This window comes from Sesamum indicum, linkage group LG12 (genome assembly GCF_000512975.1).
Source record: "Sesamum indicum cultivar Zhongzhi No. 13 linkage group LG12, S_indicum_v1.0, whole genome shotgun sequence".
Taxonomy (NCBI): domain Eukaryota; kingdom Viridiplantae; phylum Streptophyta; class Magnoliopsida; order Lamiales; family Pedaliaceae; genus Sesamum; species Sesamum indicum.
The window spans coordinates 1771636-1782656 of NC_026156.1; the positions used below are offsets into that span (position 1 = coordinate 1771636).

An 11021-nucleotide genomic window follows, 5' to 3' on the forward strand; every position below is an offset into this window, starting at 1 on the left:
ATACGTCAATATCATTTACACCAATCACTCATACATTTTCAAAAATTATATATACGTTCCTAAAAAGTTGTCGATATTAATATACAAATTACTTGTTTTTGGTTTCAGGGTTGATTTTTGTAATTACAAAAAGTCACGAGTGATTTATATAAATAGATTATAAGTTAGGTTAGAAGGTATAAATATAATTATTTATATTTTTTAAATAACATAATTAAAATAAAGAATCTTTCTAAGAGCTCAAAGATAAACGGCATGTCTTTATTTTCTCAGAGTGCGTTGTAAGATCCCATTTTCTTAATTTTTATTTTATAAATATTAAATTATTTTTAATATTTTTATAACTCTCGCAAATATATTTTTAATGTGCAATAAATATTGTAGGTCAAATCAAATAAATTAATGTGAAAAAACATGATTTTTTATTTAAATTTTTGTTAATATAAGCAAATTTAATAAATTTAAATTAATAAAAAATTTATTTATTAAATAAAAATAAATATTAAGAGTACTATTTATAATTTTTTAAATTACATAAAAATTTTATAATTATATTAAATATTAAAAAGAAGCATAGTGTAATTATCCTTAAATATTAGAAGACTTCTAATATGAAATTAAAACAAAAATTAAGAAAAAGAGAAAGGTAAATAAAAAAAAGAAAAAAGAAAAAAAGGGCATCAAATTCAAGAAAGGAGATTGACAGTCAAGCTCCCATGATTGAGGGCCAATCAATGATGATCTATGACCACTTTAGGGACCTGGTGCTGTACCCAAACCCTCCCCCCTGCCAACCACAAAAGTTCCTGCATCCACAGTGAAAAGTAATTGCCCTTTTCCAAAAGTTCCACCCATAAAATCAAAATTACAGCAGTAAAAAAGAACTAACTCCAAGATTTGATCTTTACTCTAGTTAGAGAGTGTGAGTGAGATTATCATCATTTTCAATTTTCATCCATCCTAATGGGTAAAAAGAAAAAAGACATTTATGATCGCCAACTGGCACTGTGCAGAAGACAACATAGTAGAACAGCTATAAATGCCAGTCATTCTCACCATCAACGACAAACAGTAGATATAAGTGCCCTCTGTAAACTGTTGGGTTGGACCAATCTCCCCCACCCCATCCCAACCCACCCCACCCCCCCGGGGGGGTCTCCTCCTCATTCATCACTTCAATAAATATAGAGCCATCCTTTCACATTTTCCTTCTCCTTCTTATACTGCTCCTTTTGCTTTTGCTTTTACTCCCACCGACGCAGCGCCTGTCTTCGCGCGTAAATAAATACACCAGCTGTTTTTACTGCTTCTTGAGTTGGACTGATAGTTTAGTCGGTGGTTGGTGGATCTGACGGCGGTGATTCCTGTAGCTGCCGAAAGGATGTCGTCGGGAAGGTACATGGCCTACTCACCATCGCCGTCCGCTCCTCACTCTCCGCATATCGGCGCCGCTTCTGCTCTAGTGGAGCAGGAAAAGTAATTTCCTCTTTCCTTGTGATCTTTTATTTCCTTTTTCTCTACGAAGAGCTGTATGTAAGAGATTATCGGTGGATCTTGCGGACTTCAATAGTTCTGTTGTTATGCTGCTAGAGTGATTATATCAGTGGACTTTACTTCAAGTTGGTAATGATTATTTAATTTGATTTCTTTGTGATTCTTCATTTTCTTGCAGAATCTTGTTTCCGCACAGGCTAGAAGTGTAATTCTAAAGTATATGCGCATATCCTTTATACTTGATTTGATGGTGTGTGGTTTGTGAAGTTGGAATTCGTTTTCTGAAAATTATGTTGCTTTTAGATAGCAAGAGATCTTTGGTTCCTGTAACATGATAGAATTATAAGGAGTGGGCGCGCTTTCTTTGTCCCTAGCCTAGATTGATTATGAACTACACACAACCTTGATACAGTAAATCAAAGGTTCTGTTTTGATCCTGTTGATAAAGGTATACAAGAAAAAAGCACCATCAAAACATCTTTTTATTTTTATCTGAAGAAAACAGTATGTTATTATATGTTTCTTTAAATAACCTGTTGATCAAACAAATACCTTAAGTAGTTCAGATTTAATTTATTCTATTATCAAGCAAAACCTAGCAAGATCTTTTCCTTCCCACACCCTCAATCTAATTATATTACATGCTCAATGTCCAGTAGTACAATCTTATACACAATGCTGAACATGTTTCGTTATCTGTAACTGATACTGAGGATGTTATGTCAACACTGACAGGTATCTCTCAGAGTTGCTGGCAGAACGTAACAAACTCAGTCCATTTATTGCTGTGCTGCCAAATAGCTATCGTCTACTGAATCAGGGTGAGTTTATGATTCAAATTTCTGCTGTCCCTTGTGTACACTTAAGTAAGGCTATCTTGAGAAAGCTGAAAGCTTCTGCTTCCAGCATGACATTGAGAGTACCTCGAAATACGCTTGGAGGTCCCTGCCTAAAGTTATTTTAGCATCTCATCTAAACTTGAGGGTTTTCACCCAATCCATTATATGCCATATTATGTATATTATCAGATGGATGAAAATGGATTGAGCGAGGAAGGGATGGGAAGAGGGAGAGAGAAAAAAGAGATGGATTAATAATTGGCAATTGTATTTGGATGTATTGCCATTGGTGTTTTGTTTGTTGATATATCCTTATGGACTTGTGCTATGAATTATCGTTACCTACATTACTTCATGGGGCTGTTTCTTCACAATCCTGCATGAATGCAGAGAGAAAAAGGAGATGGATTAATTAATGGCAATTGTATTTGGATGTATTGCCATTGGTGTTTTGTTTGTTGATATATCCTTATGGACTTGTGCTATGAATTATCTTTACCTACACTACTTCATGCCTACATCGGGCTGTTTCTTCACAATCCTGCATGAATGCAGCGTACCTAGCAAGTTTGCTTGCATTAGAAAATTTATTCTGGCTCTTGATTGGCTGATTTTATAAGACTAATTAAATCCCTTTCTAAATGAAATGAACGAGTTGTTTGGTTATTAGAAGAACCATTTTTCTATATCACCATGTCAAAAATTGCACATCATGCTTTGACCCCTTTAAATTTCTTTACCATCCTTGTAAAATACATCTTTGGACTCGAGGCATAAAGTCTCTTATAGTTGGATAACGTTTTGATACAACATTTATCCCCTGTGCAGAAGAGGAAACCAAACAAGTGGATCCTTTAAATGCTAACATTCTTTCTCGTTTTCAATGTCTTCGAATTTTTTGTTCTGGACTGCTAAAGCATAGGGTTTTTGAGATTTATGTAGAGAAATATTTGCCTGAGTGATGTTTTCAGAAAAGTTAAGTTTGACTGTTGCTTGGCTCAGCAATGTATGTCTGATAACATAGGAACTGAATACTTTTTTTTTGTTTTTTGGCTCGTTATTGATCTTTTAAAGTATCAGCATGCGTGATTATTTGGAATCAAGTGGATTTATTGACAAGAGGCACCAATGTGCCTCTTTGGAGTTTGTATTCCACAACATTTACCATGCTTGACATCCATGCATCCCCAAAGCGGCATCAGATTTATACTAATGCAATTGCAAATTGTATCCCTCTCAGTAAAGTTTTTTTCTTGGTCCCTTGGTTAGGAGTGCCTTAAGGTATATACACAAAAAAGAAGAAGAAAGGGACGTAATTATTGATGTGCTTGCAATGTGTAAGGCTCTTTTTCTGATGCGCAGCTTTAGATGGCAAAAAAATAAAAGGCAGGCCTTTTTAGGAGGATATTTTCATGCTCAGATCATCAAATGTTAACCAAGATGCCTCACCTAAAATTCTTCCTATTTTCCCTTGGCTTTTCTTTTTCCATGTATGCATGAGCTTGATTGGATGGTTTCTCCTGGCACCTTTCTGCGATTTTTGTTTCTGGTGCCATATAGAGGAAATTGCACCACAAGCTATAATCCATGACTAAGAGAGAACTGGGGTTAAACTAATTATGTATTGTTCTTTTCCTCCCAATGTTGGATGTCGTATACAGTAGCTAACTACAGAGTTTTAGGTCTATAATTCTGTCGAATTAAGAACTTCAGTAATATTTCTTTTGTCATTTCTTATGGTATTTGTTCAACATCCTTAACTTTAAGAGATCTCCTTTCTTATTCCAGGGATTTAACTAACCAGTTAACAGTCATATTGTGTCATTGTGGTGACTGCTCGCTAATTTCTTAACCAATGCTAACTGGTACATCTTATTCTTGGAAATTGACCTTTTTGAAGCAGAAATATTGCGTGTAACTACACTGTTGGGGAATGCATCAGTTTTAGAACAAAGTGGGCTTGAACATGCAAGCCCCCTGGCTTCAGGAGGAATATATTCAAATGGAGGAGCTAACATGAACAGATGGGCATCACCATTTCAATCAGATGTACGGATACTAACCATTAACATAACCTTTTGCTTGATCTAATTCTTTACTGTTTTGACAAGGTTTCAAACAAATTTTTACTTTTCATTCTAACTTTATAATTTTATATTTGTGCTTTTAACGTTAATCTTAACTTCTCATCTTGCTGGTAGTTTGAAGCTAACAACTTCAAAGAATGATATATGGAATTAGCTGGCATGTCATAGAGAATTTTACTTATAGTTGATTTGCATCTTATTGTTGCAATGATCTGACATCCCATATGCGACTTATGTTAACCAGCTTTCAGCTTTAACTTCGATTAACATGTGGAGACTACTTTACTGTGGTATAACTATAGTCTTACAAGAAAGATGTTGGTCGTTTTGACTTCAATAAGATATTTGACATTAATTTCTTTTTGGCTAATGAAAGTATCTTCAACTTAACCTAACTCCTACTAACAAATTATTGTGAATGCCCCCATTTCATGTAAAGCATGGTGCTATCTGGGTGTTGAAATTCATTCAACACAAAGGTGGTATGCTGTTTTTGGATCTCGATGTTTTCTTTTGTCAGACAGTTGTTTTTTTTACTTGTATGTTGGCATGCCTCCGTGCAGTTTTGCTCTTCTCACCTTTTAAGATGCTTTTGTTCCTTTCGTCAGCTTCATTCAGTTCGGAAACATTCCAACTTATAATTAAGTGGAACTCAAAAACACGGAGACAGGAAAATCTTTCCACTATTGTTAATGTTTTCCTTTCTTACAATATGTGGAATTAAATGTGCAGTTGTCCAGTATGATGCAACCATCTTCTGTACAGAACTGGCTTGGTTCCCAAGGTAGCTCATCAGGTCTTATAGTCAAGCGAACATTAAGGGTTGACATTCCAGTTGAACAATATCCAAATGTACTAATTCTCCTCTAACTTTTTCTTGATGTGATTTCTTTTGCCACACTTCATTTCACATGTCTTCTCTTTGTTATTGCAGTATAATTTTGTTGGGCGCCTCCTTGGCCCTAGAGGGAACTCTCTGAAACGAGTCGAAGCAACAACTGATTGCCGTGTGCTAATTAGAGGGCGTGGTAGTATCAAGGATCCAGTGAGGGTAATTGGGATATGGCCTTTATCATTGTCCCAGATTGTACGCAATGAATGCATCCATCTGAAAAGTGCAACGGCATTTAGAAGTTATTTGCTATCGTAACCTCTTTCATAGTTTGGAGCATCTGCAATGCTTTATTTATAAATTAGAAATGCTAACTTCAGATAATCTTTTTGCCTTGGCTGAAGTTTAGTGAGTTTACTGAGATGAGATTGATTCACTTGTGCTGCACCTTCTTGTGAGAACTTGTTATTCTTCATGGCGCAGTTGTGAATATAAAAGATTTCTTTGTTTCTTCCAGTTAATGATATGTGTGTTCTTGTGATTTTTCAAATTGAGCTTTAATTTCCAAGTGACATGTTTCGGTACACCTTCAAATGGTTACCTCTGATTGGATTCCTGCATCTGATATGGTTCAGAAATTCTCTTTTTCCTAGTAATTTCTTGTATATTGTCATTGTCTAGATTCAATTGATTAAAAGTGATGTTTACTATTTGATCTGAAGGAAGAGATGATGAGGGGGAAACCAGGATATGAGCACCTTAACGAACCTCTTCACATACTTGTTGAGGCAGAACTGCCAGTTGAGATAATTGATGCCCGTCTAATGCAGGCACGCGAGATACTTGAAGATTTACTCAAGCCAGTGGTAACTTTCACCTGCCCAAGTTGTCCTTTTTTGCCATCCATTCCATTTGTAACATCTTTGCATTTTTTCTTAATTCTTTATCTTACTTTTAGTCTTTGTTGACCCTGTGTATCTAAATGCAGGATGAATCTCAAGATTTTTATAAGAAACAGCAGCTACGAGAATTGGCTGTGCTCAATGGTACACTTAGGGAAGAAGGCTCTCAAATGTCTGGTTCTGTATCCCCCTTCCACAACAGCCTTGGAATGAAGAGAGCAAAAACTAGGGGGTGAGATACGGGCTAAATGTTCATCTGTGCCTCTGAACAGCAGTCCCATAACACAGGTTTTCCTGTGTCAGTCAATGCCTCTAACTGCCATCGGGACACTGGTCCTGTTGAGTGCCAGTTCGATGAGGTGTGCTTTTGTTATACTTTGGAAGATTTACTAGCAGTATATTGTTGGTCAGAGTTTGAGATTATATATGCTTTGGGCAGTTTGGTCAGGGAGTATTCTCCCTCCAACCACTGTTGTATTATTTCATTTTTTGTAAGCTTGTAATGGAGTTGTAGTATTATGGGAATTTGTAAGTCATAAAATGTGATTTTTATAGTGTCAAGGCCGAACTGATTTGTTCTAAATCTCCGGCTTGGATTGTACTCAACGTAGAATTATGATCACAAACACTGTTTAATTATTCTTTCTTGATATGATGTTGAATGAATCGATTTTCTTTTTGCTAATAATGTATGACGGCTCTTGCCATAAACCATAGTGCATGACTGGCTGTTGTATATCGGCCTTGTAATAGGGGCACTCTCAATGCAGCACATCCTCTAGACTGGGCATGTAGGTGCAGCAGAAGATCCTATTTTTGTTTCTTCTGATGTGCCTCAACTGAGTGGAGTGAATTATTTGCAAGAACGAAAGGATTTTGGAAGAATTGCAGTTGCCTCAATAACATTGTCTTACTCCCTCTCTTTGTTATTTTAAAAAGGATAATTACATTACACTCTTAACCTATGGTTTTTACTTGCACGATTCATTATTACACATGCGCCTAACAAAAATGTCAACATCATTCTCACAAAACCAACCTATTTTTTGAAAAATTACTTACATTATCCAGAAATATCAGATAACATTGCACAAGCTACCTTTGCTGGCTGCTAGAAGGTGGTTCTTGTAATTATACAAAAAATAAACATTGTTTCTGTAAATAAATCATAGGTTAGGGGGTATAAATAACTATTCTTTTCAAAAAAGATTATGTTCTCACACAAAAGTTTGAACAAGAAATCCACCTTAACCAACACGCAGCAATCCGAACTTGTAGTAGAAACAAAGGAAGATCATAAACTGACATTAAGGTTGGCAGCTCAAAAGAATTTTGTGGTAGCACAAATCATTGGACTTCAACATAGTCTATTTACAACAGAAATCTGGTCATAATATGACCTGTTATATGTTAAACTCCATATTTATTGGAAACATGAAAGAGGGCATGTCGACCAGGATCACAACTTTGGGGAAAAAACTGCTGGAAGCTCTTCTGGAGCACAGGCATGACTTGCTTGAGAACTTCTATTCAGGCATCATTCTCCCCCTCGTCATCATCGCCTTCTTCAATTCCAACCCAACGAGTAAAAGCAAAAACAAACTCCTTGAAGTTTACCATTCCGTTTTTGTCCCAGTCCATCTCTTCTGAAAAACAGAAACAAGTTCATCGTGACTGTTTCAAGAAAAGTTGAACATAGATGATAACTGATAGCATGAAAAGACATTTAGCTTTTCTGATCTGCTACCAACTTTTCGTAATTCAGCATATTCAAAGATGCAACTGGTTTTTGGTGGTTAAAAGCACGGTTACTATTGCTTTGAACAGACGACGTTCATATCAAATAGAAATTCTACAATTATGTCATTTAAGAATCAGACTCATTATGATCTGACAAGACAAGAAGTTGTTCAGTTCAATTGACATACACACACACACCCCAAACTTGAATCTATTTCCATATGTGTGCAAACATGAGAGAGAGAGAGAGAGAGCTGACCAAATCTTTTCATGGCAATTCTCCCAGAAGATCGTTCTCCTGAAGTGGTTTCATTTATTGCGTCAACCATCTCATTTTTGCTCACATAACCATCCTTGTTCTTGTCCAAGAACACAAATGCATCAACTAATGTTTCAAAAGTAGCCTCCAGATTTAGCATTCCCATACGAGATTTCTGTCAATGTCAAGGAACAGACAAGCAGTATGCAGATAGACAAAACAATATGTGGGCTACATTGGTGATGATTGTGAAACTACCACCATTGGAAGAATACTGTGCATGGATAAGGGCATTAGGATCAAGGGGCCCTGAACTATAACGGAGAACATTTAGCTTGTATGTCTTAACACATTTGTGACACAGACTTCAAGGGAGGAAGAGAAGATTGACAATACTCCCTCTCAAAGAGAATATATCTGTGCTTTATTAAATCTTTTCTCTTTCCTTCCCCCATGATGTATGCAATGGTGGAAACTATTTTCGTAATTAAAATCAAATGCAACATAATACCTGAATTTGGAAGCAGAAATGAGCATCAATGATGGGAAGGCATTTAAATATACACCCCCACCCCAACAGGAAAAAGGCATTTAATATAACATTATTTCTGACAGAAAAAGGTGAAGGAATAAACAGAGTAGAGTCTGGATACAGCATGCTCGGCAGCTGGATCTTCCTTCAGAAGATAGACAAGGCAAAGAAGAACTATGAATTCATTGAATTTCATCCCCATGTCTTCATTTATATCACATGCCTCAAATAGATCATTAACCTCCTCATCAGTGAAACTGATCTCCAGCTTGTGGAAGCAGTGCTTCAGCTCTTCTCGATCGATAGCACCATTCCCATCCTCATCTATTAAACACAGCAAACTGATTTTATTATAATCAGGACACTACAAATTTCTTGTTCCTTATGGGGAAGAAGTTGGCACTCTACTACAGGATGATCCATTCAAAATGTTATAAGTGAAGGAACGTGTAAAGAAGAAAGTAAAGAATGTCGAAATCTGATACGAAACTACGAGTGATGCACAAGTCAGCAGGATAACACTTTTCTCCCTTCTATTCATTCGTTTATTTACCATTTCATTCTCCGATTCATCACATAAAGATCAACAACATGCAGCCCAACAAGTATGTGCACTCAGATAATACGTACCAAAGTCTTCAAACGTAGCTTTGCATTTCCTTAAGCTTCTGTCAATCTTGGGAAACTTTAAAATAATGCTGTTGAAGGATTTTATAGTACTCCCTTCAACTTCCCTTCTCCGTATTGCCTCATTTATTCTGGCCTCAAGCTTCGTCTCCGACACTGCAGCCTTAGGAGATTCATTCTTTCCAATTACACCTCCCATTTTCAGTTAAAAATTGTGATTGATTTGCAGTTCTGCCGAAAATAAAGAAAATGTGAGGAGTAAGCGAGTATGCTAACACCACTGTATACTACTAAACCATCCATTGCAAAACATGACACAACCACAACCAGCAAAGACATACATACATAGTTTTTAGAAGAACAGATGGAAGCCTGGACTCCCTCCATCCTTTCTATTCATCTTCTTTACAGCAAAATAGTAATAATCATATTAATAAGAAAATGTTCAAGACACAAATCTTTCATAAAACATGGGAAGATAGCAAACCCTGAAAACATATGCAACTGGCCTAATGACATTAGCCCTACACCTAACCCCAGGTCCCAAACAAGACCTAACCCAAATTGCACCTTCTTGCAACTGAAAATTGCCAGTATCTGATAAAGAATTTGGTGATTAGATTATGGCCTCTTCCTCACCAACAAAATGCAAGTTTCAATTAACTGGAAACCGCAAATTTTCATACACCATACTAATCCAAGAGCTTCAAATTATTCAGAAAATTAAGACAAAACTTACATTTTCAACTACTCACGGCTCTATGAGGGCAAAGGGAGCATATCAACTATTTCCTAAGTTCTTATTCCTGTTTTACCAGAGATATCAACATAAAAATTTGTTCTTGGAACAGCAAAGTTGGAAAAGCGAAACAAGTAGCATATGTGAACAAGATTACCAACATACATATGAAGAACCATACTGTGTAGAGAGAGAGAGGGGAGAGGGAGAACCTCAAAAGATTAGCTGTATACTGAAACAACACCAGACAAGTAAAAGCTAATGAATTCTTTTATACCCAACACCATACAATACAGGATCAGAATCAGCAGAAGGGGCCTTTACTACTATTTGCCTCTGATCCTGCTCTATTGCCCAAAATACCCTTCTGCCGTAGAAGCTTCTTTCTTTGTGCTGAAAGCTTAATCAGGCTCTGAACCAGACTTTCAGACATAAATTGAAAAAGGAACGATCTTTTTTCTGGGTCTGGCTCAAATGTGAAGTGGGCTTTGATTAATTTACGTTTATGTGTACTAATTATTATTTGAAAAAAATAAAATAAAGTAAACGGGTCAATCAATGGGCTCCAAGATTAGTGCTTTACCCACCACGCACAGTCAGTGGCGGTTCACAGCGGTGGTGGCCGGCTATGTTTCCGGTGAGATCATGCTCCCACAATTTTTTAATAAAATTTTTCAACTTAACACGCTTCTTGCTTTATTCTCCCTCCCGCTTTTCTCCCAGTTTTTTAAATCCGTAGTTGCGATATTTTCGTTGCTTTGATCCCCTAAGTCAAGACACACTCCGACTTCTCTCTGTATTTTATGATTGTTTTATGTGTCGTGAAATGCCGTTGAGTATTATTTTAACTTTCTAAATCAAAGGTACACTAGAAACAATATCTTTTGAATTTGTGTTTTGAGTGTTTTATTTTGTATCTTGGCGATATAGAGAGAAAAATAGAGATAAGTAAGTATATATTGAAAATAAA

At 36.3% G+C, this 11021-nt stretch overlaps 2 protein-coding genes across 9 annotated transcripts; one reads left to right on the plus strand and one right to left on the minus strand.

Moving 5' to 3' along the window:
* On the plus strand, positions 1133 to 6839 carry LOC105175026 (KH domain-containing protein At5g56140-like). Of its 2 annotated transcripts, none has more exons than XM_011097325.2 (7): positions 1133 to 1476; positions 2230 to 2315; positions 4237 to 4382; positions 5153 to 5272; positions 5355 to 5507; positions 5975 to 6118; positions 6241 to 6839. In XM_011097325.2, the coding sequence occupies exons 1-7, from the start codon at positions 1382 to 1384 to the stop codon at positions 6388 to 6390; spliced, it is 894 nt and encodes a 297-aa protein (XP_011095627.1). In that variant the 5' UTR covers positions 1133 to 1381; the 3' UTR covers positions 6391 to 6839. The 2 variants fall into 2 exon arrangements, with proteins under 2 accessions (XP_011095627.1, XP_011095628.1); XM_011097326.2 differs by having other exon boundaries at positions 1141 to 1476; positions 5355 to 5471.
* LOC105175027 (probable calcium-binding protein CML21) lies at positions 7358 to 10789 on the minus strand. Of its 7 annotated transcripts, none has more exons than XM_011097330.2 (5): positions 10639 to 10789; positions 9316 to 9543; positions 8807 to 9009; positions 8154 to 8328; positions 7358 to 7800 (listed from the first exon to the last, which is right to left on the minus strand). In XM_011097330.2, the coding sequence occupies exons 2-5, from the start codon at positions 9509 to 9511 to the stop codon at positions 7685 to 7687; spliced, it is 690 nt and encodes a 229-aa protein (XP_011095632.1). In that variant the 5' UTR covers positions 9512 to 9543; positions 10639 to 10789; the 3' UTR covers positions 7358 to 7684. The 7 variants fall into 7 exon arrangements, with proteins under 7 accessions (XP_011095632.1, XP_011095634.1, XP_011095633.1 ...); XM_011097332.2 differs by having other exon boundaries at positions 10635 to 10772; XM_011097331.2 differs by lacking the exon at positions 10639 to 10789 and adding an exon at positions 10376 to 10587.

Bases quoted from the DNA above. Each gene is read 5' to 3' on its own strand.
- LOC105175026 (XM_011097325.2), top strand. From the start codon at position 1,382: ATGTCGTCGGGAAGGTACATGGCCTACTCACCATCGCCGTCCGCTCCT. The intron at 5,273-5,354 runs GTACTAATTCTC...TTGTTATTGCAG, and splicing joins CAGTTGAACAATATCCAAAT to TATAATTTTGTTGGGCGCCT. The intron at 6,119-6,240 runs GTAACTTTCACC...ATCTAAATGCAG, and splicing joins AAGATTTACTCAAGCCAGTG to GATGAATCTCAAGATTTTTA.
- LOC105175027 (XM_011097330.2), bottom strand. From the start codon at position 9,511: ATGGGAGGTGTAATTGGAAAGAATGAATCTCCTAAGGCTGCAGTGTCG. The intron at 9,010-9,315 runs GTACGTATTATC...TGTGTTTAATAG, and splicing joins AGCTACGTTTGAAGACTTTG to ATGAGGATGGGAATGGTGCT. The intron at 8,329-8,806 runs GTATCCAGACTC...TGACATTGACAG, and splicing joins ATCCAGCTGCCGAGCATGCT to AAATCTCGTATGGGAATGCT.